Below are 26,640 nucleotides of genomic sequence, written 5' to 3'. Positions count from 1 at the left end.
TATTTAAATTAGTATTGTCATGGTCCAAACCAACCATTACTCTTTGTTGTTGATACCTGTCCGAAATTTTGGATTTTTTCTGCATGAGTAAGGCTTAAAAGGTTGGAATAAAAAGCCCTCGATCAGAGAGTCAGTCATCAGTCATTACAGTCACCATGACTAGAGAAAGAATGGTGGGCGCCATAGAACTAGATCCAACCTCTAAACCAGAGAACTTAAAAAATGTGATAATCTACATAATACTAATCATGTCAGACTCAATCCTTCAAGGGCTTGGTTGCAGGAGATGACTGCGTCGCTTGCACGCGTTAACTTTTTGTTACGGATCGTTCCAAACGAATCAGACCCTCTCCAATTGTCTCTTTCTGAGATGTAGGAGGAGTGATGGACCGAAGGCATGGGCACAATTGGCCGGTAGCGAAGTTTGTTTGTAGAGAACATCATGGTGTCCTGCTTGCAGGCTGCAGGGAAATGACCGACGTTAACATGTTATGGACTTATGGTGCACTCTCATGTGCTTACAAATGGTTAAACCTCACTCTCTGATCCCAATAATACTTTGCCTTTTGATCTTCCACCAACTCTCTCTCTAGTCCTCGGTGCATGGCATTTGTAGGGATTCTGGTCCCCGGCGATTCCCTCGGCCGCTTGTTCCCCTGACTCTTTTTTTTTTTTTTTGCTAGGACAAAAGGAGAGGGGAGAGGGAGGGGAAACTTCATCTGCGTAGCAGCTCCCACTGAGCCCCCCTTCCATTAAAAAATGTTCGATGCGGGTAGAAATTTTTGCTCATACCCTTTCCGACTCGTGGGTCACCTCACATGTGAGTACGTCATTCCAGCGCCATCTCAGTGTCAGCTGGACTAAATAGCGTTTTCACCGAGCGTATCCAGGTAGGAAGCATACGGTCCCCAATATTTAATCGACGCCCGTGCGTTTCGAATCTGGACTGCGCTGGTGGAAGGAAGTAAAGTCTCGTTCCAACTGTGCTACCACCTTGGGGCTCCACTGACTCTTGTTTTCGCCGCAACAGCTTCCCACAAAATTCACGTGAACGGAGAGAACACGAGATCATGGTGAAATATATAATTGTGATGACTTCTAGGTGACTTTGTACCGGATTATAATTTTAGGAACCTTAATAAAAAGCTAATCCCAAATAATTGGAATGAAACTTCTTGGTTATGACATAAGATAGCATAAGTAATTGGCATTATAGGCAAGCTTTAGCTTGACTAATAATTAGAAGAAGATAAGACTTGTTAATCATGAATGTATTATTAGATCAATGCTTCTTGCCTACAACTTGGCAAGGTTGGCTGGCCGGCTTTGTTAACTAGCAAAAATATGGGTTGCAGATGTCATTTGGTGTCATTTTCTTTTTTTTTTCCCCTCTTTTTAATCTTGTTTTTTAAAAAAAAGATGTTTAGTGTAGTTGATTATTTTAAAGGCAAACATGGTGATGGCCATAGAGGCAATAATAGTAGAAGCAGATGTTGCAAGGTGGCAATGGTGTGGTGGATGCCACGCTAGTAGTGATACTGTAATATTCAGGATTTCGCCGAATGTAGTTAATTAGAATGTGTTATTCAAATTTCTTGTTCCTATATAAGTATCCAAAAGTTCTTCGAGTGCATAATTTATATGAGACCAAACACGCATCTACATAGATACTCATGTAATCTCCCATTTAAGCCTCTATATCTTCATTGGGTTAAAAGATTCAAATTCAATCAAATCCAATCATAAAATACTTTTAATTCATCCAAATTCAGTCAAATCCAATTATAAATACAATAAATTCGATCATTTATACCATGGTCAGCCTATAAGGGCCTGCACTAATATGTTCTCTAGTCTATATGGGCCATAGATTAGATCCGCTCTGATATTATTTTGTAACAACCGAGGACCTCATCCAAAAATATCAGTTGAAAGTATTATTTATATTTCTTAATTCTGTATAAGTACCTAAGATCTCCTAGCACATAACAGATATAGACTAAATATGCACCCACGTGGATCCTCAAAGATAATAATGGCAGTGACGGCAGTGGTGGACGTGCTGGTGATTCGATGAAGGCGGTGATGATGTTGGCAATACCGGTAGCGATGATTGTGGTAGAGGCAATGCTAGCGATAGTAATAAAAAAACACAAGTTTCATAATTTTAAAAATATTGAAAGCAAGAATTTTTTATTTTTATTTTTTATAAAAAATAACATAATAAAATAATAATATCAAACATATTTTTTTTGTCTGAATTTTCATAATTTTATTTTTAAGAAAAATAGAATCAATACCCAGAAGACCCTTAGCTGATCATGGATGTCGCTCACCCTCTCTAATAATATTCTTTCTTAAATACTGCTAATATAAATCAAAAATAATTGCGCCTAGATTCGATATGAATGCGGCCATTCAGCAGGTCAAGATCACTGTTCAAAGTCATCAGGCTCATGAGCCAGTCATGAATTGAATCACTCAGGCCTTGTCTCTTGTAATGATTGGCGGTTGATCTCCAACCTTTCTCATTGCATGTACTTGCATTGCACCCAACCCCACACCCTCTCACGCCACGTGGATACATACGCTGGCCAAAGCGTGCGTGCTCGGACGTGACTCAAAAGTGTCCTCTGATCAAAATTAGCCGCCACTAGTTTCATTTTGTTTGCATACCGATCCGGTTTTCCTATGGAGGCTGGACCGGGTCCGGTTCAAAAACCATCGACTCAAAAGCTTCAATTCCGTTGCAGGGTTTAAGCAAGCGGAGGTTTTTTTGGCTTGGAATGGGGAGGACTGGCGGCGCAATCACGGCGATCCGTTTTTTAGCTAATCCGTTTTTGGCAAGACGGCTATCCGTTTCTGGCATGACAGCTGTGAATGACTGGACCGCGGGCTCTGCTAATCACGGCCGTCGTGCCAAGCACGGACGGTCGTGATTGGTTGACAGGCCCTCCCCAGTCCATGCGGGGACCGGAGAGGGTTCCGGCTTAAGCGGTTCCCAGGGTTTGCGTAATTCTTGGATTCATACGCACAGCTCTTGCTCCCCAAGGTAAAAATCTCGATCTTTTTTTACTTCAAAATATCATCTTTTCACTTAAAAATCTCTTTTTTTTTCTCCGGAAAATCATACCTTTATCTCTGGCTAGTCTTGTAGCGTTCTTGTTTTCCCCTTCCTTTTACTGTGGTAAAGGTTAAAAGATTTAAAAGTTATGATAGCATTGGATGAATGGGTGTTTGGGTGGAGGTGAAGGCATCTGGATGTGTGCTCTTACTGCGGGCGAAAACTGGATAGAAGACAAGAAAATTGGGGTCGGGCTTTTACTGATGTGGATGGTCTTTATCCAATTGAAACGATATAAAGAAGTGGCTGGAATCGTTGCTTGACTATTACTTGGTGGGAGGAGCGCCGGGTGGAGTTTTGTCTACTTTTTGGTAGGAGAAAAATTGGTTTTTGCGTCCCAATCGGTCGCTAAAGGGCAACTTGGATTCTTTTGTTTGGTGGGTTTCGGCAGTTCGGTGGAAACAAGCTGAACTAGCGAGAAGTTTTGTGGAATTGGATTTGAATGATTGGAGTATTAGGGATCATTCCGATTGAATCAAATTGTGTTTAGAGGAAAAGATTGTTTCTTTTGACATCAGTCGGTGGAGAAAAAGAGGTTTTTGTTGGTGATGGGTTTTGAGTTTTGACTTCAGTGTAAAAATAGAAGTGAAAATTCTTAGTTTTTACTGCAAGGTTAGATGTCAATAGAAAAGGCTAGGATTTTTTTGGGCTCGAACGATTCATATCCGTGGACCAGACACTGTGAACTTATCAAGGGATTTGGGTTGCGGGATTTAAATCCTTCTGCTGTCTTCAACTGGTTCTTTGTCTGGTTGCTCTGGTCTCTTTCCATCTCGCAATCGAAACCCTAATTTCCCACTTGCTACCTTTGTTTCAGGTAACGGGATATTTTCCCTTGATCTTGCTGAATCTTGATTCATCCTCTATCACTAGGGTTGGCAATTGTGGCCTCGATTCACGGTCTTCTTTGCATTTTCCAGAAAGCCCTATTTTTGTTGTGGACTGGCGAGCTTCTGTTCTTCTCCCTGTGCAACTGTCTCTTGGCTCCTTGTGGCAGTGGTGGTAACCCTTCCTCGCCCCGCTTCTGACACATCTACTATCCTTTTTCCTGCCTGAGGTGTTATATTTTAACTCCTTTGCTTAAATTTCAAGCTATCAATTTGCCAGCAGGTGTTGTTGTCATTGGAAGAAGTAATCCAGATCCAATTCCCAAGAGCTGTCAGAGAATTCTGCGAGGGTCTAGCAGTCATATGAATTTGGAGAGGGGAAATTAGAGAAAAGAAAAGCTCTCACCTTGTGTGTATGTGTTGATGAATTTGGAGAGGTTCTGGTTTTAGGGACCTTGGTTAGCCCCTCCTTTCAGCTGTTTCAATCTCTCCTTTTCCACAAATTATATGCTAGATAGCTTGAATAGGGGAAGATGGTGATGGAAGAGGCAAACAGCAGCTCCTCGTGGAGCCGGGAGCAGGAAAAGGCATTTGAGAATGCTCTGGTGACTCATCCTGAGGATTGCAGTGATCGGTGGGAGAAAATTGCGGCTGATGTGCCTGGAAAAACTCTTGAGGATATCAAGCACCACTATGAGCTTTTAGTGGAAGACGTCAATGCCATCGAATCTGGACGAGTTCCTGTACCTTGCTACCCCTCTTCCTCAGATGGTGGTGACCAGGCCAATGAAGGCAGCAGCGGAAAAAAGGGCGGACACTCACATGGTGATTCTAGTCATAGTGGTAAGGCATCAAGGTCTGATCAAGAGCGTCGTAAAGGAATAGCATGGACTGAGGATGAACACAGGTAAACTCATATTTTAAGCTTTCTCAGATTTCACAGGTATTAGCTCAAAAGATGCTATTTATGTTACTGTTTTTACTGATTTTTACTTTTGCATTTCTTTATTGAGGGAAAAAAATCATAGTTGGGCATCTTTAACTAGTCAAGATTTGGCTGTCAAGAAAAGTTGGTGTTTGCCATGTGGATCCGTACATTGACAGATGTTTAATATATGAAGTTCTTGATGACTCAGCAAATTTTCTTGTCAAATTGAACTTTATTTTTGAGGTTACTGTTATGGTTAATTCACTGTGGATGACTTTACGTTCTAAAATGACTTCTAATCTATCTACTTCTGATGCTGCATCCATTCAATGTTGCTGCTTTCAACAATTTAGCAGTTTAGGGACATCATTTCATGCCCTGATAAAATGATGCTAACATGTTCTGCTGGCTTTTGGACTATGCGTTTCCTGATATTATCTGGTAGGCCTACTGGTTCTCCTTTAACAATTGAAGGCAAACATCAGCCTTCATCTGTGTCAGATCTAATCTGTTGAGACTAAAGGAGTTGGCTAGTGCACTTTCAAGAAGTTTTTGTTATTAAAAAAAACATGACTTATAAACAACTAAGCATTAAAAATGCTTTTCCATTTTTCCTGTAATAGCATGGTACTACTGTATGGCACCATCCTAGGGTGTTCTGGAACTATGAACCAACAGGAGATGGCCATTATAACCTATTTTGACTTAGCAACTAAGAACATGCGTGCCATTAAGTGTTTTGATTGATGAGTATAAAACAGGAGTGATGAATCTTTTGTTTTCACTTTTCTTTCTTTCTTCCTTGTTCTGACCCCTATGGTGTATTAGAATTTATTACCTGTTGTTTAATATTACATACAGTAACTGTAACGCAGTTCTAAGAGAAATTGGCACTGTAATTTTTCTGTTTCTTGTTCCATATTTCCCTGCTTCATGATAGTTGATAGCAAACGAAAGTCGTGCTAGTTCTAGTTATCTCCTACTACCATGGCAGTCTTCTAGATACAGTGCAACCTAATGTTGTCATTCATAGTAAACCAATACACCACTCTCTGAATTGATCAGTTTCACTGTTGTTGCACCATCTTGCCAACATTTTTCAACAATTCAACCAGTGCCAATGGCCAAAATAGTATATTCTTTCGCTCTTCTCCTATCTGTTCTCATGCCTCCTTTTTACAGTACTCTTAGATACCTTCATTCAACATCACAAGCAGTCTAGTTATTTGTAGGAGTTTCCCAAGCTCTATCCTTTTTGGGTCTCCTATTTCCTTATTGCCTTTATGTGGAAGTTGGATTGCACCCATTTCTTTGTTTCCTTCTTCCCAACTTTCTCTACATCTTGAACAAGGCTCTATTGCCTCCCCAAAGGAGCGGCTTGCCTCATAGGCTTGTTTCCTGCCATCTGAACAGAGCAGTTGAAAATCATTTTTCGCTCAGCATGTGGTTAACATTTCTTCTTGATTTATATATATATATATTTTTTTTTTTTTTGAGCAAGTTTATTTACTTTGGGAGTGACTCGTAAGTGACCAACCTTTTCCTCAATCTCTTATTTTTCTCTTTAGTCACTAGAAGTGATGGATCACGTGCCAGTTAGAAATGCTGGCTTGACTTAATATCATGTGAATATACAAAGTTAATGGTCAAGAGCCCATATTCCCCCATGCACCCCCACCCTCCTCCCCTTCCTCCAATCACGAACAAAAGGGAAGGTTTCAAAATGAGTATTAAGGACATCATGATCTAAAAGATAGGTGGTTGACTACTAATTGTAAATAAATGTGCCCCTTAATGTTAATACATTTTTTTCTTTTCTGTTCCATAAAAGTTAAAATTGAAAGTTCCTCTTTGGCTTGAACTGCATGGAATTCGTTCACTATCCACAATTTTAAGACTTGAATGTATTCATATATTAAATTTGTTTTATTTTATCCGATCTAATATTCTTATTACACCAACATCGATCTCTCATAGTGAGAGTGGTCGGTCCATAATTATTTAAAATCGGAATATATAACCAGATAAGTTAACCAGTTGCCAATGTTAAATCTTGTCAATATCCCATAAGTGATATCGTTTCACATGATTTTCAAGGTAATATTACTGCTATTCCATTCATAGTTAAAGAAGGAGAAGAACAGGTTAGATGTCAGTCTGATTACTCATGTACTTTCTATAAATGCTCAGATGGCCAATTAGTGCTAGGAGCCTTTGTAACTAAGCTGCTCATTTTGAAAAGCTACAAAACTAGCCAGTAATATGTGAAAGCCTGGAGAGGTTGCTGGCTTTGAAAAACCTAGATAGCAGCTTCTTTGTTTCAATCACCATGGCGACAACCATTTAACTTGTAGAAGCTCATGACAACAATATCTAATTCATTAAATTTCAGGACAACTTGTGTATTTCAGTTGTATTGGAAACAATTTAGAGCTGGACACAGGGCTGTTATCTGGTAGAGTATGGGCTGACATAGGCAAAGGTCACTCACTAGTTGGTCATATGGTGCGGAAGCTTAATAGGTCAGTTGCAAGCCGGAAAGAATCAGTTAATTTTTCAATATATTGAGGGTTGTATTTGGTGAAGTGTGTGTGCATGCTATGAGGTGGATACTTGCATTTTAACTCACAAAGAAGGAACTCATTTAAGCTAAAGGTGTAATCCATATGTAGGGCTGGAAATGGGATCGGGTTGCTCGAGGCCCATCAAAGGGAGCCGACTTCGGGTCGGGCTATGGGGTAGGCCTAAGAGAATTTGGGTCAAATTTGGGCTTAAATATAAAGCCCATATATTTTTCGGGCCGAGCTTGGGTATATCCCTAGCCTAGCTTGAGCCCACACAAGGCTCGAAACTAAGCTCAAACTCGAGCCCGGATTGCGTGAGGGGTTCTAGGCTTCAACTGTGATCGTGTGAGAGGTGTGACATGGAGGCAAAGCATCCCCTGAGCTCTCTTAGATCTTGTCAATGTCATCATCCTCAAACTCGATGTAGTCATCACTGGCACCCTCATCCTCCTCATCGAGACCTCCACTGATACCCTTGTCGAGGCAGGTGCTCTCGAGGAGCTCACCATAGGCATTGGGCATGTACTTGAGGATGACATCGGCCTTGTCATCCTAGCAATTGCAGAGGCCGGCGAGGATGATGTTGCCGGCAGTGATCCATATCTTTTTGTGCATCCAGAGGACCTTGGCGTAATAGATGAGATCCCACTCCCAATCGAAGATCTTGGCAGGGAGATCAGGAGGGCCAATTGGCATTGGTGGTTATTCTTGAGCGGCACCAATGCCGATGTGAGTCAGGAGGGCTCAGATTGGTAGGATTCAATGAGATCAAAACCTTGATGAGGTGGGTGTGGTAGTGGATGCTGTGGGCCCAGAAGTTGGGAGAGGCTTTGACTAAATTGGGTCGGCCTAATTGGATTTCTGGTTAGGCCCGAGCTTGGGCTTGGGCCTGGATTTTTTAAAAGTTTCAGGCCTAAAACCAGTCCGAAGCTCGACTTAAAATTTTAGGCTGGGCTTGGGTAGGGGCGTGGCCTAGCCCAGCCTGTTTCGAGCCCTAACCATACAATGATGATAATGATGTGGATTTCACTTCCATACCAATTCATCTTAGTCTTGATCCTGTCAGTCTGTTGATGCTAATGCGAATCAGTAAAAGAAACTGTAATTAAATAGAAAGAACGGAATGGACAAAGGATGAAACCATTATTTTAGTGTTTCTGTTCATGTGTTTTAAGAGTTATATGAGCTACATTTTTTTCTTTTTGAGCCTTTCAGTTTTTTATACTAGTTATAATATTATTTAAAATATAGTGTTATCAAAATATAGATGACTAGAAATCTTGTAGGACGATGTGACATGTTAGATGTTATCTTGAGCATGGGTAAAAAACTTGTATAATTTCTTGTGACTATTTCTGGGCTTGCTTTTTTATTGTGTAACACTTGCCTATGGCCCTCCATGTGAGCCCAAAATCATCACCTATTTATCAGTAACATAGTGTCTCAGAAATAAATAATGCTAGATGCTCTGATGTCGCTATAGATTCTGTTCTATTAGTTAATACTTGTAGATGAACTAAAATCATCACCTGAGGATTTTTGAAATGAAAGATTTCTTTTTAAACAATAAAATGCCAATGCAAGTATTATGATGAGCCTGAGTATTAAAAGTATGGTATCATCCAGTTAACCGATTTTGCACATAATTTTATTACAAGCTATCTTTTCCTTCTTTTAGAAATTTATTGTGGATTAGACTCTTGGAGGATAACCAATTTTGTTATTTGGCAACTTAGTTGGAAAACTTCAAATGTCAAAGCCACCCCACCAGAGCTGAACCATTAATGAAACTACAAAATGTGACGGTTTATATGAATTATTGGATGCATCCTTTTGCTTATTTAATATCTTCTTTTCATTGCCTTCCAAACTGAATAACTGTTACTTTGATAATAGACATGTATTGGAAACAAGCCTAATGCAACTTCTTTTAGTTGGTTTTCCAGATCTTTACATCACACAGTGACTAGAATGAATAAATATTTCTTTACTTGATTCCCTTATTTAGTTCTATATGAATCATTCAGATAATACTTTTCTAGGGAGATTTGCAGATTTGGTAAATAGACAGGACATATTAGGATGTGAATAATTTAGGTTTTTCATTTTACATGTGTATAAATATTTATATATAGGAGAATCTACTATTTGATTCATATCCATTTTACATGTTTAGATCTTTCTCTGTGGTGCCTGTTTATTAAGCAGTCAATGTTCTCATGGATGGCTTTGTTGTGACATCAATGGTCACATTGGGTGCTACACAATTCACAAACACAAAGTATGGACAGTAGATACCCTTTGATTACATAAAATTTTGTTCTTGTTCTTAATTTTGTTGTGCTCATGATGCTAGATTTGTTCATTGAAAGCTGTTATGGCAGCAATACTTAATATGAAAACATCGACTGCTTAATAGGAAATGCATATATATTGCACAGTAATATTCCATACCTGAATATTTTCAAATGTTTATCATGTTCATCTAGAACATGTTTTTCACTTTTTTAATTTAATAACTTCTTATATCATATGCATCAAATCATGTTGCTGTTTTCACTATATTTTTTATTCGATATTCTATAATTGCTAGGTTCCAGTACTGAGAATGTAGTTGCTCTTATTTGAATCTATCACCTGATCTTTGATTCCACAGATTGTTTCTTCTTGGACTTGATAAGTATGGCAAAGGTGACTGGAGGAGCATTTCTCGAAACTTTGTAATATCAAGGACACCTACGCAGGTGGCAAGCCATGCACAGAAATATTTTATTCGTTTGAACTCAATGAACAAAGACAGGAGACGATCAAGCATCCATGATATCACCAGTGTTACTAATGCAGAGATATCAGCTCCACAAGGGCCAATCACTGGGCAAATAAATGGGGGAGCGACAACTTCAGGAAAATCTGCTAAGCAATCCTCTCAGCCATCAGGCGGTCCTCCTGGAGTTGGTGTATATGGAACCACAATAGGACAGCCAGTTGGTCCCCTTGTTTCTGCAGTAGGCACGCCTGTTAATATGCCTGTTCCTGCTGCACCCCATATGGCCTATGGAGTGGGAGCCCCAGTAGCTGGTGCTGTAGTCCCTGGTGCGCCAATGAACATGGCTCCAGTGACCTACCCAATGCCTCCTACATCTCACCGATGAGATAAGCGGCAGCAAAAGGATCTCCTAGTGTACAAAGAAGGGAGAGTTGATCCTACTGTGTTGTTATTGTCTCCTCTTCCTCGATGTGGAATAAGCTGGCTGTTTCAATCTATAGTCGAATTCTGTCAACTTGCTGCATCATGTCTAAATAAGCCATAGCAACGGTAGTTAAGATCTGTTCACATGCATTAAGTAGTAGTTGTGGTTGTTACATGAGACGAGAGCAGCTCTTAGGTCATGAGAGTCCTGTTATGGTGTGATGTATTAATTCTTCCTACTTGTGTAAGAGTATAAATGCAGAACTCTAAAGGCTATGACGTTAACTAATAAATGCAGGATTCTGAAGCCCATGGCATTAATTAATGTGTTTTGAATTCTTTCCATCTCAAGTTGACTCTTCCTCGTTGCGTTATAATCCTTTGTGTCTGTTTATTGTATCTTTTTTTACATTAAGATGGTATGTGTTCTACCTTTAGCTCTATGAATTATTTAAACGAAAGCGTTGTGTGGTATTTGCAACACTTTTATCTTAGAGTCCAAAAATTTTTCGTGGTAGGCAGGTGGCTGATTTAAAATAGCTGTGACAAGTTGGGACTTGCACCACTGAGTTTTTTCTTTGGAGCTCCAAAAAAATGTGGCTTGAGATACCCAATCTAAAGGGTGGCCTTCTAGATTGTTAGTTATGGTATGGTTGGTGATTTTGTCCTGTGACTGCATGACCTGAGTGGACCTTGACCTTGAATGGAAATCCAATCTGATCCGAATGTTTGTATCATCTTGACTAAAAGGAGGCAGTTATAGTGGAAGGCCCTTTAAAATAGCCTTCCACCTCAGACTAAGGAAAGCACAGGAAAAGTTAGCTTTACAGATAAGCAGCGAATCACCCTAAGATAAGGAATATATCGTCGGGTTTTCGTAATGCATCAAACTTTTCCTGTTTTTGAGTAAACAATGCATCTATCTTTCTGTTGGCCGATGCAATCTTACAAACTTTGTTTGTTTTCCTTACATCAGAAGGTTGCTTTGGTCTTCATCCTTTAATAATGGATTTTGTTATGAATTGCTTACTCTGGTCCTTCTCATTTATCTACTTTCCACCTAGACAAAGACAAGTAAGCCAGCCTCCTGTCTCGAAAGCTGCTATAAAGTGGCCCATGAAGACAGGCAGCACAATAAACTGCTGACCTGGAGATGCGTCAGTGCACTAGATGTAGTTGGGGAACATAATATGACAGAAAATAACATAAAGGAAAAGTTAGGGCATTGCTGCCTTACTTCAAACCAGGCACATGGCATGTCTCTGTGTGAAAAATAATTTCCCTCTACTCAAGTGTATAATGTTTTCTTTTCCTCTGCTTCTGCTGACAATAGGATAATAAGAAACCTGTGTGCCTATCAGGGAAATATGCTATGAATTACATGGAAGGCACTAAGAAAAAGTTTTGATTCCCATCTGTATGTCATTCTCTTTTTATCTTGACATATTTTCTCCCCACTTTGTGAAAAGACCAGCAACAGAGTAGAGGGTTGATTCTACCATACAAGTTCATTTAAGAGTTAAGGAACAGAAAAGAATTGAGAACTTTTTCTTTTTCTCTTTTTGGATTTACAACAAAGAATTTATCTTTAATGAGCTGCTGATGACTCTGCATCATGAAGTGGTGTTTTAATTTAGTGCTTTATTTATTTGGATGTAATCACTGCTCCAAAGGTTGCTTCACCTTATAAAAGGCCTACCTGCTGGTTCTCTGGACCAAAGGACATCTACCAGAGGGACATTCTTAAGGAGAGGAGACAAGTAGAGATGGAAGCTTCATCAAATGTGAAGAAGCCAAGCCATGATCAAGTCATTGGCATTCCTATCACCTGTGTCAGATATGCAGCTGAGTGTCGAGGCAAACCTGCTTCTGCTTCTCAGGCTGGTAGCTTATGTCTCCAGTCCACCTCATATGGTTCCTCCCAATTCAGACAGAGTAATAACCACCTCCCCTCCTCTCTTCATCAAACATGCTTGGACACATGGTATGTTATTCAATGCCTTTGGAAAAGTTCTAAAGAACTCTTCTCTATTTGCAGAAAGAGTGGGTTCAGCGATTGATTGGATGAGCAAGTTCAGCAAAAAAGCAGATAGCTACGCGAAAGGCATCCGAGATCATGGTAATTGTCCATCTCATCAATTCAATTCAAATTATGGAAAAACCAATGCTACTTTCATATAGAATATGATGATCGAACTATAGGTGCTAAATAGAAGAATCCTAAACCCAGAAAACAATAACTACGAGTTATTATCAGTCAGAGAATGACTTGAAATTCTTGTGACAGAAAACATTGCTCACAAGCTTAGCCCAATACATAGGGCAGTAGGTGATTGCTACTGCTAGAAGTAATGACTTGGACTTATGTCTTGCACTTTCATAAACTCTGCAGTCAGTTTGGGGCCCAATATCTCCGAAACTGTGAAGGGAAAGTTGAGCTTGGGTGCAAGGATTCTTCAAGCAGGAGGCGTCAAGAGAGTCTTCAGACAAAATTTCTCTGTTGAAAAAGGAGAGAAGCTGCTGAAGGCTTTTCAGTGCTATCTGTCAACCACGGCCGGTCCTATTGCAGGGCTGCTCTTTATTTCAACTAAGAAGATTACGTTCCGTAGTGATAGATCCCTAACGCTCACTTCTCCCAGAGGAGAATTGGCCAGAGTTCCCTACAAGGTACTTTTAGGCTTACAGCCATTTTAAATAAATCTTTGCAGCAGGCCTTGGCTGAATTTGTTCTCTTTTCACAGGTTTTGATCCCATTAGAAAGGATAAAGAGAGCCAGCCAGAGTGAGAATGCGAACAAGCCAAACGAAAAGTACATGCAGATAGTTACTAAGGATGAATTTGAGTTCTGGTTTATGGGTTTTGTTAGTTATCAGAGATCTTTCATGTACTTGAGGCAAGCTATCTCAGATTCAGAAGCAAGATTTTTGCAGTAAACTGGTTGATTTGAGTTGGATGCCTCAACATATGGTTTATCTACATAGAGTGAAGAAAATCACAATTGTTGTAATCAGTAGAAATGGCTCTCCACTCTTTTTTTCCAGAAGAGTCAGTTAAATGCCATTCACAAAATAGGATCAGCCTTGCCTGCCTTTTGTACATAACCATGAATGTGTACTCATTGTATGCCACATGAGTGAGTGAAATACAAGTGTTTTGTTGGTGAATTCTCATGTGAGACTACTAATAATTCACATTATTGATGACCTCATAAATTAGATAATCAGTCTTTATACCAGCATTGCAACCTAGCAGACAGACAAAAGCCCCTTTTGTCTAGAGTGGGTATATATTCAAAACTACTGATCCACACATTCATGACATTCATTGTAAAATTGAGACCCTAATTTAACATAACTATTGTGCTTGGGACCTGTTCTAATGATCTATGAACACATTAAGCACTTTTAACTGTTTTCAGAAGTTCTTAGAGTTGAACTATCTTAGCTTAGAGATGTAAGTCAACTATCCTGTTTGCCTCTGAAACCATCCATGGACTTCTTCTTCTTCTTCTTCTTCGTCATCGTCATCTCACAAGTACATTCAAAACTGGACTCTTAGACTGTATTACCATCGCCAGCATACTGAAATGACCTTTGCAATTTGAGAGACAGGTGCTGTAATTCCACTGGATCAAGGATTAATCCCACATTTCGCTTGGAAAAATAGAGAAAGATAAGAGCTATCCCACATATCTGTTTATGATACAGAACCAGGATTTTGGCAAACCCATGCAATTTTAGAGGCATATTACAGCAAGCTACATGTCAAGAAGTGTCGCTGTTCAGAGTTCTGTTCTGGGCAAAGCAACCTATCTGTCATACAGAACCACGATATCGGCAAACCAATGCAATTTTTAGAGGCAGATTACATCAGTGTATGTCTCAAGAAAACATCCATGTGCAGATTTCTGTTCAGAGCAAAGCAACCCAACATCCAAAATCACGCCGTAGCATGTCTCTGCATAGTACGCGGGATGACATCATGACGAATCAACTGCTAAAACTTTTTGCAAATCATTCGCCACTCTAAATATCTGTTTTGTAAACTTATTCTTCATATACCTATATATCTGCTGTTGCGGGATTTTCACCCCGGCAACAGCCTTAGTCCCAACCGAGCCGAGCAGAAAGAGACCGCGTCCCCCACGAGGTATTGTCCGCTTTGGGCGCTCCGGTCCGCGCGTCCAGCGCCGACGGAGGGAGACGTTTCCGGCCCGCGCGTCCAGCGCTGACGGGGGGATTGCCCTCACGGTTTTGTCCCACAAAAGGGCCCTCGTAAGGAAAAGGCTTCGCCCTCCTCATTATAAGGCACGGAACCTTTCCGCTCTAGCCGATGTGGGACTAAATTTAAGGCCCCCTCCCCCCCCCACAACATGGCCCCCCCAGCGGGAAGGTTCCGGCCAGGTTTTACCCCAACGGGCCCCCACAGTCCTGGAGGGTAGTCAATGGAGAGAGGAGGCTGACCCTTCCTCTAGCGCCATCTGTTGCGGAATTTTCACCCCGGCAACAGCCTTAGTCCCAACCGAGCCAAGCAGAAAGAGACCGCGTCCCCCACGAGGTATTGTCCGCTTTGGGCGCTCCGGTCCGCGCGTCCAGCGCTGACGGAGGGAGACGTTTCCAGCCCGCGCGTCCAGCGCTGACGGGGGGATTGCCCTCACGGTTTTGTCCCACAAAAGGGCCCTCGTTAGGAAAAGGCTTCGCCCTCCTCATTATAAGGCACGGAACCTTTCCGCTCTAGCCGATGTGGGACTAAATTCAAGGCCCCCTCCCCCCCCACAACATAGCCCCCCCAGCGGGAAGGTTCCGGCCAGGTTTTACCCCAACGGGCCCCCACAGTCCTGGAGGGTAGTCAATGGAGAGAGGAGGCTGGCCCTCCTTCTAGCGCCATCTGTTGCGGGATTTTCACCCCGGCAACAGCCTTAGTCCCAACCGAGCCGAGCAGAAAGAGACCGCGTCCCCCACGAGGTATTGTCCGCTTTGGGCGCTCCGGTCCGCGCGTCCAGCGCTGACGGAGGGAGACGTTTCCGGCCCGCGCGTCCAGCGCTGACGGGGGGATTGCCCTCACGGTTTTGTCCCACAAAAGGGCCCTCGTAAGGAAAAGGCTTCGCCCTCCTCATTATAAGGCACGGAACCTTTCCGCTCTAGCCGATGTGGGACTAAATTCAAGGCCCCCTCCCCCCCCCCCCCCCCCCCCACAACATCTGCTATTTGCTGAAGCACTAGCCATTTAATATTTACTGCACAAGCTCTTTGATTGCAATTCAAGAGTGCAGGGAAATAAAACGATTGAATGTATTTCCTTCTTTTTGTAACTATATGCTCTTATATTAGAATCATGCGATGTATGCACAAGTGAAATTTGAACAATTTCTCTTGAATTAGCTATGCCTGGCAAGAAACAGATCAATGCCAGGAAAAGAATGAAAGCATCACAATATATATCTATATGTAGAACTTATGACAAATCTTTGCAACCGGTAAGCACACAGTCCTCCAAAAAGTTGGTGAGCTGAGAAGTGTAGAGACCTGGATGGCTTCGGAAATGGTCGACATGAGGCGAGGACACAAAATCACATGCCCTGACCTCATACCCGGCTCTCTGTTGCCTCTCTACAAATGATTCCACTGATTTCGCTGGAATAACTCTGTCAGCAGAGCTGTATATATACAGCTGCGGACACTTTGGTTGGTCTGATGATAACACATCCAAAACATCTGAGAGCCTCCTGTTAATAGTGCAGGCAAATTATCAGTTAATATCTTGGTATATATCAGTCAACAAGAACATAGCTGTCGAACCAATCAAGTAATACAAACATAATATCAAGTTCAACATCTCATGGATAGCATGGAGATTTCAATGACAATGCCATAAGAAGAAATATCTATTGGAATTTGCAGGAAACACATTTTGACATCTAAAAGAAACTTCCTTAAGCCGTATGATAGGGTAAAATCAATAAGAAGTGTTTCACACACACTTGCATCTTTCTTCTTTCTTCTTTTAATTAAAAAAAAAAGCAAACTCCCTCTGCATCCATGCATGCACTATCCTGAATCAAACTCCAATTCAGCTCATTGATGCTGTTGCTTGAGCTATCAGAACACAAATAAATATGTGCATACAAATGCATATGCCATCTAAAACATCCATATCCGTGGTACCATGGGACACCTATGCTCTTATCAACCACTGCATAAAATCAAACTATAAGATTTTAATCCTATTTAGCCTAGTACTCAAAATAAATGTAGGGCTAAGGTCTTCCTAGGCGCAACCATCCAGAATATTCCAGACTTGCATAAGATCCAAATCAACTCCTATACTTGATTGAGTCTATTGAGCATGAATGTACTGTTTAATTAGATTGTAAAGAATAAAAACTCATCATACGTTACAGATTACAGACAGGTAACCAATCTGAAGGAAGTTGCTACCTGTTAATAGCAGGAAGGTTCAGGACAACCTCAAAAAACTTCTCCAATACTGCCAGCAAAGCAACCTCCATGACTGCTGGTTTAGGTTTCACACCAGAATCAGCAGCAACCATCATGCCACTCCCCGATCCGTTTGAACTCAGCATTCCTTTAGTTGCTACACTCTGCTTTTTCAAAAACGCAGCAGAGAAACCAGAAGCCCAAACCTACAACATGGACAAGATAAACTGAATTCTTAGGGTGTACAACCTTGGGAAAATAAGGAAAAACATCGAAAACTGAATCCAGATAACACAAAAGCATAAGTAAATGTCATGAACTTTAACCTTCAGGAAGATGGAGGATGATTTTTAAGAAGAGATATAACCTGCAAACTTTGCTCGGATTTTACTCTACTATCAATGTGTACATTATTGTTCCCATGAAGTAAGGGTGTGCTATTTTCAGGCAAATGATAAACGATGCAAACCAATCAAATCATGATGAATGTGAATTGTGGGAAAATACTTGACTAAAAAGGTCATTGTCAACTCTTATACAGTCGGAAGATCCCATAAACATGAAAGAACAGGTACTAGAATTTCTAACAAAGAAAAGAGACTTTGGTTCTTAAATATGCTTACAAAAAAGTATCCAAGACAAATTAAGCACCAGAACATATTGCAGACCACATATCATGAAAACTAAGGAATATACATCCTAGAAAGCTTACAAAAGCATATTTTGTACTGAATTGTGCTAATATAGCTAATAAATTTCTTTACCTGTGGATCAGGGGCAGCAACAGGGGCCGAGTCCACAATGGAACCTTTGATCTTCCCCATTATTGAAGGGTCCTGCTTCCGAAACTTCTCAAGTATAGCTCCATAGCTGCAAGGAGATAACCGAACAGTTTAGTCATGAAGTGGGTTGCAAAAGAGAAATCACTCAATAGAAATAAGCATACATCAGCCAGCCGGTGTTGCTGAAAGTATGGAAAACCAAATTCTTCCCACTCTCCTCCGAAACCCAATCAGCTAGATGGTTAGCAAGCAGCTCAAGGTTCTGCTCCGCCTCACCGCCGGCCTTGTAGCTGATGATATCCGTCATGGGGAAGGTAAAAGTCACGGCTTGAAAGCCCCTCGAAGTGTACCACTCCGCATATCTCTTCAAATGCTTCTGCTTCGCTCCCAGCCAGCCAAGCAAAACCACGACCGTCCGAGACTTGGCAGCCGAGCAACCATCCTTCCCTGACACCCCATAAGCTCTCGGGTCAGGGGGATGCCATCGATACAGAACCTCCGCCGGCGACGAAGGAATCGGCGGCGTCGAATCATCGAACTTAGCAGGTTCGGCCAACTTAGCATAGCGGTACACGGTACGGAGGACCGGCGGCGAAGCAGCTGGTATCGAACACGATCCGAACAAAGAATCCGGCACATGGTGAAGGCTTAAATTTTGAACCTTGGAGATGAAAGAGAGGCCGGAGGGATTGGCAAAGGAAATCCGGGGGTGCCGCGGAGGCTCCGATACCACCGCTGAGGCGGGTGGCGACGCGGCATCGAGTTCGGATGGCTTGGAGGGAGAGAAGCGGTCGGGGAGGTCCGTCGACACGGCGGCGAGGGCGATGACGGCGGCGGTGGAGAGAGGCCGGTGGAGAATGCCGGAAAGGGAAGCCATCAGGACGGAAATACGCGTTCCAACTAATTGCAGGTACGAAGGGGGTGAAAAAGACAAGAGCTTTACGCGGAAGCAGGACGAGCCAAAGGAACAAAAATTGAAACTTGCTGGGTATTGTTGACCGAGTTAGTTGTACTCTATAATAGCATTAAGGTGAAGGGGGAGTTGGGACTCACCGAGGAATTGGGAGAAAGGTAGGCGCCGGCTCGGCTGTCAAAAAAGAGCGTCGACAGCCAAGCCCAGCGCCAGAGGAGAAGAGGCCTTGCTTCCTTCCTTCCTTCCTTTTCTATTCTTCCATCCTGCAACGTTATAGAACAGGGAGAGAGATAAAGAGTAGAGAAAAATGAAATGGTTGTTCGCGCGGCTTGAGGCAGGGCCAGGTCAGGAGACGATAAACAACAGCGCCGACCGAGCGCGGTCCCCGAAATTAGCGTGCTTCTCTTAGTTCTCGTCTAAGAGAACTAAGAAAATTATAAGAAAATCTAGAGAAAAGGAAAGGGGCAGAGATTGAGACCTGTCTCCCTCCCGTCGTCCGAAGGCTTCTTCTTAGTTCTCGTCTCTGTCTCTCTCTCTCCCTTTCCCTCCCTCTCCTTTTTCGTTGTGGAGAGAGAGAGAGAGAGGGAAGGAGGGATTCCTTCTTCTGGATTGACGAGGCGGAGGGGGAAAAGATTAAGAAGGTGGAGTGAAAAAAAAATGGAGGAAAAGAAGGGCTATTTCGCTTTTTAGACGGTCGGGCGACGAGATGAGAGCAGAGCGCGGCGGAAAAAATGGAAGGAAGCTCCGAATTTAATGAAAAGGACCGTCTAACCTGACTAGATTCACGGCAACAACATTGGCGATGAGGCATAGATATCAAGGTGAACGAATGGTAAGGAATGTCGTCCAGTACGTGGGAACGAAAAATAGTGGAGAAATAGAAAAATTAAAATACTAATTCGTGGAATATATAGGTTGTGCATGTTATAGGCATTACTTTTGTAATCATCTTTTATTTTAGGTAGCTTTCCTCTCATTAGCAAGCTAGTCTTGTTCTTTTTCTTTTTTTTTTTACTGATAGCTATGCATGCTGTTTTATATATGATATGTAGACTTTTTTTAATTTATTATTAGTCAGCAAAATTTATTATTTTTTTGTGCAATTATTATTATTTTTTTGGAAAAAATTTTTGTATCTTTGTTGATTGTGGAATTGAAGGATGTGCGACCCAACTTTCACATATCGAACCACCAAGATTACTATCTTACGAAATCGTACTAAGATATTAGTGCAATTCATAAAAAAAATGCTAATATACAGAACCATACTCTCCAACATCAATGTCGAGTTTTACCTCCATATTTTTTTCATACGTTTGTTGGAAGAAACATTTTATCAATGATGAAACTAAAAATGTACTCTCTTGCATGTATTTTTAGATCATACGTGTGCATGCTGAATTTATATTTAACATACATTGCATGCCATAAGCCAATGAGCAAAGATTAAACGACTGCAATAAATCCGACTACTTCCCGTAGGTTTAGATGGGCCGCTTTAGGTAGCATCTGGTGATCTAAATAGAATTGCTATTGTGATCGAGATCACCAATAATTTTTATTTTAGAATTATCTGATCTTCAATGATCTAAGATTACCGTATGCTATGTTCCAATGACTAAAGATATTAGGATATTCACGGTTAATCTATTTAGTATATTATAGAAATCCAAAATCTATTTAGTATATTATGAAAATCCAAAATCACCGAGTACTAAAGCTATTCCTAATATATTTCATATATTTTAATATTTTAATTCTGGTTGAAGGAATATTTCTGCCTCCAAATTCTACGTCCACGTCACTATCTTCGGGTGATTTTTTAAGGATGGGTCTAGATCATTAGATTCAGCAAACATTTTAAAAGTGGGGACGATTTGAAAATGTAATCAAATACACTGGTTTTGTTACGTCCATCTACATCTTCCATCATCCTGGGGTCATCACTGCGATGACTGCATACAGCTTCTAGGGTCGCAGGAATATAAATTGGGTGCCGTTAGAGTAGGGTGGCTTAGAAGATCTTTCTTCTTAAATTTATTCCCCTTGATGGAAGACGGTCAATTTGACCGAATCAACTTGGCAGAAATCCAACGGTTGGACGACAATGATTGGCTCATCCTACCCGATACCACCGCCATCACAGCATCAACCACCATTCCATGGATGGACTCCACGTAGACCCCATCGATAGAGCTCGGGAACAACTCCACCATCAATCCCTCGCCCCACTTCGCAAAAGCTTCGAAAACGCTCCCCTCCTCCATTAACGCTACGAAACAGCAGATGGGACCAACTTTATCTCGCAGCACCACGGCGTACCCAAATGTCGTCATCTACCCTAAAAAAGGCCAGCTTCCATTCTCTCATCCTACCAGTTCCTATTTCACAGTTTGCTTCAAAAGAAGAGCCCAGGGTATTATGATACGCCATTAATGGTGGAGGTGGGGCACGCAAAATAACGGCCGGTGCGTTTCGTTTTTCCACCTGGACGTCGATATCCTTCGGCCGGCCTCATTACTCCCCCACTTGGGTCTCTCTCTCTCTCTCCTCTTTTCCTCTCTTATTACTTCTGACTTCGCCCTCCAATATATCCTTGCCGATTCCCAAAGCCACACACGCATGCACTCTCTCTCTCCCATGCTATTTTTAGGCACAAAATGAACTCATAATCTGCTCTAGAACTCTAGAATTCTCCACGCCGCATGAAAGGAACACCACCATTATTCTGACACTCGCATGACCTCCCTCCTAATATATATCTAGTGGTTTTTCTAAGATTTTGGCTCCTCCTAATCATGTCCCAAGGAGGTCAAGTCACCGCCGAGTTCGTCGTTGCTTCGGAGATGGCAACGGGAGGAGGCGCCGGCGTTGGTTCTGGTTCGGCGGGACAGCCGGTGACCAAGCTGGTGATGATGCCTTTATTTGACAGCGCCGAGGAAACGGCGTCGAATGGAGTGGAAGCGACAGGAGGTTGGGATGAAATGATCGCTGGACAGGTTGAGCAGGAGTCGTCAAAGGCGTTGCAGCTTCCTGCCTTGCAATTCCAACTAGGTCACAGCCTGCGTGGAGCCGTGAATGCTTCGTGTATTTTATATTTGATGCCTGTGCTTAATCTGATTCTGAAAACTAATGATTGATGCGAACACAATTCACAATTTATAACTTGATCTTACATTTCATTTCTTCTTTTTTTTTTCCTCTAACTTTAATCATGTTGAATGGTCTATATTGTAGGTGAATCAACCCAAATACATTAATCAAATAAATCTATAACTTGTATATGCTGAATTATGTATTCTTGATGAATGACACAGTGTTGTCTGGGCTTGAGTTGACAACTATTTGTACCGCTCTCATTAGAAGTATCGTTGGAATCTATAGTAATGTTGATATATTGTTTACAGTATATCGAGCTTTTCTTCTGTATTTTGAAACTAAGGTTGACTTAGTTAAGCTTCTTTTTCTATAGGTTGTCACTGCCTCAAGGCCTCCTCTAACAATTTAGACTCACTTTTCACGTCTATCTTTCCAATGTCAACTAACGCACTGAGAGCAAATCTTATGAATTATCTACTTTCATATCATGGTTCTCTATATGATGATCTGCCCCATCCATTTTCTGCTTCGAATTTGAAAGTACATAACGATGCGATCAAAGACCCTTCTAATACCTCTCAGATGCAAATGAAAAGCTCCTCTCCAAACACTCCAAACAAGTTGTATCCTGAATCAGGTAACATCTTTCTGTACATAAACTATTCAGTTCTAATTTCCTTTATGAAGCATCTTTACGTCTCATGTCATTTTTCTAGATCCTAGGTGAACATCATCTGCTCTAGTAATACAAATGGCTGAAACTAGCTTTTGAATGATAATTAACACTACAGCTGTACCATGCATGACATGTTTTAAGATGGTGCAAAGACTAATCTCCGCTGTTATATATCATGTGTTGCGAATAGAACTGGTATGAATTTCTGCAATGAGTTAATTGTACTGCACTTGTTAGTAGTAGCTTCTTGTATTTGCTGAAGGGCACAGCCCTTTGATTCCCTTAATGACCGGTATATGAATCCATGCAACTCTTATTAACTTCAAAGCTCTGCTGCATTGCAGCTTGCCAGTGTAATCCTATGGCTGGACCAAACGTTCTTTCAGCATCTACAAGAGGTTCACTAATGAATTTCGTGGATGATGGACATCTTGATGTCAAGGAGACTATGAATCATGGGGTGAGTGTTCTGAAGATTTCTGTAGATCGTTAGATGGGCATGAGCAGCATGAGATGCGAATAAAAATTTCGATCAATGGAGAATGATGAATTAGGAACTTTTTTTTTTTTGGTGGGGCGGGGGGTCTTTGCAAGGATGTGATGATGGAAACAAATTGTCTTTACATGTTCTTTTGCTTTGAATTTGAGCTGTTGCTACACCAGCTTATCACCTCTAATGATCAATATTTGAAAAATTGATATTCAATTGTTCGTTAGAATTAATTTCAGGCATTCATGTTTTTCTTTTTTGATATGATTTCGAGCCATTCAATTGATTTTCTAACATTCTTTTGATGTTTAAAATCAATACTTAATTGAACTTTCATTTGAGGGCACTATCATTGGAAGAAATAGTTTTGCTGCTGCTGTTGCATGTGCACTATGTATGGTCAAAATTTTTCTATCAACTCCTTTGTGTTTGTGTAATATTATAGATATATATGTTAGCTGATAAACAAGCTGCTAACAAAATTGATGGGGCATTTCAAGTAAGTTACAAGTCTTGCTGAGGGTCGAGCATCTGGAGCGAGACTTTACATGTTTGTTTAAGACTTGAGAAGCATGTTATCAAGCACTGCTGCATTTTTATCTTATTTATCAGAGAGAATACCATTGCAGACTCTAGAAAGATTTCGTGATCCGTCATTCTCTTACATAAGAAAAGTGATATGAATTTTCCTGTAATCCAGCTGGAGGAATTGAAAATGGTTGTACAAAAAGAGTTAACAAATAGTGATGTTGGAAGAATTGGGAGAATAGTCCTACCTAAGGTATGAAGTCTTCTTACCCTGTCATTTTTATGTGAAAGTGATGCCTTTCCTTTATTATTCTTATTTTTTTGTAATGAGGTTGATATGTATGCTACTACGAATGAACTGATTGTTTAAATTTTGTTTTCCTGAAGTATTGATGGATCATACTTTCTAACTTCAACTGTAAATATCTGAAATATCTTCATACTATGTTCATGAAGAATGGTGAGTGAGTGAATGATATTATTTTCCATTTCATACCAATTTGCAGAAGGAGGCCGAGTCTAACCTTCCTCCCTTATCTGAAAGAGATGGAATGATGCTGCAGATGGATGACCTGATACTTCCAACAACATGGAAATTCAAGTACAGGTATTTACTTGTATCACACTATCCCAGATCATCAAAAGATGACGGAACATGAGCTGTCATTGTAATTCTAAAAATGTAATCATTTACCAAATGAAGAGAAAACTACAGACCCTTCTCTTTTTTTTGAATCTTATAATGTAATTGCTTCAACACTTGTAAAACATAGCAGTATATTTGAAGAAATTTAACTACGCAAGTTGAAGCATGCTATCTCAGTCATGCAGCAACTCCTTTCCAGACAAATTATGAGAGAAAAACAGAAGCTTTGCAGATAAAATAATAAATACCCACAAGAATAATTTTTCTTGTTTTTCTGAACAATAGAATTCTTAAAATAAACTTGAATTTCTGGGAATGTTTTTGTTTTAGAACTTTCAAGGTATACGTGAAACTAACAGACTGTGATACAAAAAAGGATATCATAAAGGGAGACAGTGATGCATCAAATAGATATAGTTCCAGCACCATTCCATCTAAAATAGGTTTCCTGTGTCATACACTATACTAGCAGAGAGTCAAAAATACTACTACTAATAATAATAATGGTAAAATAGTGTGGAGTTTCTCATGGCCAGAGTTCGGACACATAATCACCTCTCAAAACTTTGAAACTAATGTTACAAGTTAACAAATAAAGAAAGTCTAAATTTGTCAGCTAAAATATTGGCATTCCTTCCTTCATGTGAGATGTCCAAGTTTCAAACATGGTGGCGGCAACCCAGACATATTTTTTCAAAAGATGAAACGTGTAAATTTGTACAGTGTAGTTGTTAGAAATGATCGGCAGTCCTAAAATGTATTCTCGATGTTACATCGAGAAATCTCAGTATCCAGAATCTTTTGCCAAATATTAATCCATGTTACTTGTACTGTTTTTAATAGCAACTACTCAAAGACAGTAAAATTCTTCATTATGCTGAAACAATTGAAAGTTATTTGACTCCCTAAAAAAGAGCAAAGGATAAACATAATGCTTTTTCTGCAAAACAGTCTTTTCTTTTTGTTTTTCCATTTTTGAATCAACAAGCTAAAGTGCCAGTAATGAAAATTTTGCTTTTATGTTGTTCGACCGAAGCTTATATGTTGTTCTGTTAAAAATTTTGCTGTATACCTTCTCTTACTGTGTTTTCAGGTTCTGGCCAAACAACAGAAGTAGAATGTATATTATGGAAACTACAGGTTTGTAGATCTCGGTAGCACCAAGGATGATTTCTACTGTATACTTGATGATTTATTTTCCCCCTTTTCAGGTGATTTTGTAAGAACCCACGGTCTTGAGGCAGGGGACTTCTTCATTATTTACAAAAGCTCTGCATCTGGAAATTATGTAAGTAAACCTCATTTCTTTGTCTTTTTGAAGGCATAATACAATAATTGAACTGACCTGCCTGTAGATATGATAAATATCTATGATAGAAGTCTCCTTGATAGAGGTCTCTTGTAAAGGTTTTCTTAATTTCCCTCTTGCATCCATGATAGAAGTCTCCTTTAAAGGTAGCAGTTAACTCTTGGATTCTTCATCTAAGAGATAATTCTTTTCCTTCCTTGGATGTACCCAGCTTTCATTCTGCTGTATTATTGCAACCATAAATTATTAGGATATTTATCAGAAACATGATTTTGCCTGCCCTCACATGCACACTGACATGTGCCCGTGCCCTCATGAAAACATGCCCACAATGTTACAAGTATGATGAAACTGGATGATAACTTTGTCGCACTACGTTGTTCAACAACTTGCTTTCAGCAGGTTTGGACAGCTCAGTGAGGGTGACTTGAAATTCAACTAATGAGAATCTTGAATATGCAAGCTTCTCCTGATATGGACAAATTAAAAGGGCTGTGCAAAATAATTTGATCAATTAAAATACCAAATCCGCCTTCCTCAAATTTGATTTGACTTATCTAATTGCAATTTTCTTTTTCAGGCGGTTGCAAGCAAGAAGTGCAATCGACTGCCTACATCTGTGGATTTGCTACATGGTCACACCATGAACCAATGCAACTTGAATAAAGATGACAACTCTTGTTTGTCAAGAATCGGGAAGGTGAGAGGTGCCAAACACCAGCTGTGTCTAGAGCCAAGTAAAAGCTTGGGACAGGGTAGCCATTCTTCTCTCACCATGGCCAGAAATGATTCCTTGAGGACTAGTGTCCTGAATGATTTTGATGGGCACCCTGCTGGTCCTGATTTTCAAAACCTCCCTCCTTAGATAACAGTCCTAAGGAAACATGTTTCTTTCTCAGTTACAGGGTCAGCTGGTCGATTATTCTATGAGTTTTTGGAGGAAGGATTCCCAATCTCTGTATTAAACATCTCCATGTAACTTTTGAATTTTTAAAGTTTGTACTGGTGCTGCATTTTATATTCTGTTGACCTTGGATTTATGTTTCTGTCTCCATTGTTTAATGATACAGAAAGTACATCATGTAAACACTTAGAAGGTTTTTAGTAGAAAAAAAAGCTATCATCTC

The 26,640-nt window shown here is 40.6% G+C and overlaps 4 protein-coding genes across 13 annotated transcripts; 3 read left to right on the top strand and 1 right to left on the bottom strand.

Annotated features, from left to right (window-relative positions):
• The first annotated feature begins 3,428 nt into the window (after nucleotides 1-3,428).
• On the top strand, nucleotides 3,429-10,954 carry LOC103716590 (Duplicated homeodomain-like superfamily protein). Of its 7 annotated transcripts, none has more exons than XM_008804647.5 (4): nucleotides 3,429-3,941; nucleotides 4,045-4,126; nucleotides 4,232-4,858; nucleotides 10,100-10,954. In XM_008804647.5, exons 3-4 carry the CDS (start codon nucleotides 4,485-4,487, stop codon nucleotides 10,593-10,595), a joined length of 870 nt encoding a protein of 289 aa, XP_008802869.1. In that variant the 5' UTR covers nucleotides 3,429-3,941; nucleotides 4,045-4,126; nucleotides 4,232-4,484; the 3' UTR covers nucleotides 10,596-10,954. The 7 variants fall into 7 exon arrangements, with proteins under 7 accessions (XP_008802869.1, XP_008802884.1, XP_008802917.1 ...); XM_008804662.5 differs by having other exon boundaries at nucleotides 3,502-3,941; nucleotides 4,235-4,858; XM_008804695.5 differs by having other exon boundaries at nucleotides 3,504-3,941; nucleotides 4,045-4,123.
• A 578-nt stretch (nucleotides 10,955-11,532) lies between these two features.
• On the top strand, nucleotides 11,533-13,797 carry LOC103716625 (putative GEM-like protein 8). Its single transcript, XM_008804707.5, has 4 exons — nucleotides 11,533-12,568; nucleotides 12,672-12,752; nucleotides 13,026-13,300; nucleotides 13,375-13,797. The coding sequence occupies exons 1-4, from the start codon at nucleotides 12,400-12,402 to the stop codon at nucleotides 13,564-13,566; spliced, it is 717 nt and encodes a 238-aa protein (XP_008802929.1). The 5' UTR covers nucleotides 11,533-12,399; the 3' UTR covers nucleotides 13,567-13,797.
• A 2,103-nt stretch (nucleotides 13,798-15,900) lies between these two features.
• On the bottom strand, nucleotides 15,901-19,509 carry LOC103716632 (uncharacterized). 3 transcript variants are annotated; one of them, XM_008804725.6, is made up of 6 exons: nucleotides 19,244-19,509; nucleotides 18,906-19,028; nucleotides 18,017-18,752; nucleotides 17,835-17,940; nucleotides 17,071-17,276; nucleotides 15,901-16,358 (listed from the first exon to the last, which is right to left on the bottom strand). In XM_008804725.6, exons 3-6 carry the CDS (start codon nucleotides 18,727-18,729, stop codon nucleotides 16,088-16,090), a joined length of 1,296 nt encoding a protein of 431 aa, XP_008802947.2. In that variant the 5' UTR covers nucleotides 18,730-18,752; nucleotides 18,906-19,028; nucleotides 19,244-19,509; the 3' UTR covers nucleotides 15,901-16,087. The 3 variants fall into 3 exon arrangements, with proteins under 3 accessions (XP_008802947.2, XP_008802940.2, XP_089784071.1); XM_008804718.6 differs by having other exon boundaries at nucleotides 18,017-18,836; nucleotides 19,244-19,508; XM_089927945.1 differs by having other exon boundaries at nucleotides 18,017-19,028.
• On the top strand, nucleotides 19,476-26,519 carry LOC103716648 (B3 domain-containing protein Os04g0676600-like). Of its 2 annotated transcripts, none has more exons than XM_088712723.2 (8): nucleotides 19,476-19,597; nucleotides 22,238-22,501; nucleotides 22,885-23,000; nucleotides 23,731-23,811; nucleotides 24,065-24,165; nucleotides 25,298-25,344; nucleotides 25,416-25,492; nucleotides 26,094-26,519. In XM_088712723.2, the coding sequence occupies exons 2-8, from the start codon at nucleotides 22,300-22,302 to the stop codon at nucleotides 26,376-26,378; spliced, it is 909 nt and encodes a 302-aa protein (XP_088568849.2). In that variant the 5' UTR covers nucleotides 19,476-19,597; nucleotides 22,238-22,299; the 3' UTR covers nucleotides 26,379-26,519. The 2 variants fall into 2 exon arrangements, with proteins under 2 accessions (XP_088568849.2, XP_088568848.2); XM_088712722.2 differs by lacking the exon at nucleotides 19,476-19,597 and adding an exon at nucleotides 21,585-21,819.
• Nucleotides 26,520-26,640: the final 121 nt, after the last annotated feature.

The sequence above is a fragment of the Phoenix dactylifera genome, chromosome 16 (genome assembly GCF_051530095.1).
Source record: "Phoenix dactylifera cultivar Ajwa chromosome 16, Ajwa_hap1_PhDact_Kaust_v1.1, whole genome shotgun sequence".
Classification (NCBI taxonomy): Eukaryota; Viridiplantae; Streptophyta; class Magnoliopsida; order Arecales; family Arecaceae; genus Phoenix; species Phoenix dactylifera.
Note: the sequence above shows the minus strand (reverse complement) of the source record. Positions and strands in the feature narration are given on the sequence as shown.

What these genes read in the sequence shown, in the direction of transcription:
- LOC103716590 (XM_008804647.5), top strand. Translation starts at nt 4,485, where the DNA reads ATGGTGATGGAAGAGGCAAACAGCAGCTCCTCGTGGAGCCGGGAGCAG. An exon ending in TGGACTGAGGATGAACACAG is followed by an intron (nt 4,859 to 10,099) that starts GTAAACTCATAT and finishes TTGATTCCACAG; the next exon opens with ATTGTTTCTTCTTGGACTTG.
- LOC103716625 (XM_008804707.5), top strand. Translation starts at nt 12,400, where the DNA reads ATGGAAGCTTCATCAAATGTGAAGAAGCCAAGCCATGATCAAGTCATT. An exon ending in TTCCTCCCAATTCAGACAGA is followed by an intron (nt 12,569 to 12,671) that starts GTAATAACCACC and finishes CTCTATTTGCAG; the next exon opens with AAAGAGTGGGTTCAGCGATT. An exon ending in TGGCCAGAGTTCCCTACAAG is followed by an intron (nt 13,301 to 13,374) that starts GTACTTTTAGGC and finishes CTCTTTTCACAG; the next exon opens with GTTTTGATCCCATTAGAAAG.
- LOC103716632 (XM_089927945.1), bottom strand. Translation starts at nt 18,729, where the DNA reads ATGGCTTCCCTTTCCGGCATTCTCCACCGGCCTCTCTCCACCGCCGCC. An exon ending in TTGCTGCCCCTGATCCACAG is followed by an intron (nt 17,277 to 17,834) that starts GTAAAGAAATTT and finishes TCCATGTTGTAG; the next exon opens with GTTTGGGCTTCTGGTTTCTC. An exon ending in AACCTTCCTGCTATTAACAG is followed by an intron (nt 16,359 to 17,070) that starts GTAGCAACTTCC and finishes CACTATTAACAG; the next exon opens with GAGGCTCTCAGATGTTTTGG.
- LOC103716648 (XM_088712722.2), top strand. Translation starts at nt 21,612, where the DNA reads ATGGCAACGGGAGGAGGCGCCGGCGTTGGTTCTGGTTCGGCGGGACAG. An exon ending in ACATGGAAATTCAAGTACAG is followed by an intron (nt 24,166 to 25,297) that starts GTATTTACTTGT and finishes CTGTGTTTTCAG; the next exon opens with GTTCTGGCCAAACAACAGAA. An exon ending in GTATATTATGGAAACTACAG is followed by an intron (nt 25,345 to 25,415) that starts GTTTGTAGATCT and finishes CCCCCTTTTCAG; the next exon opens with GTGATTTTGTAAGAACCCAC.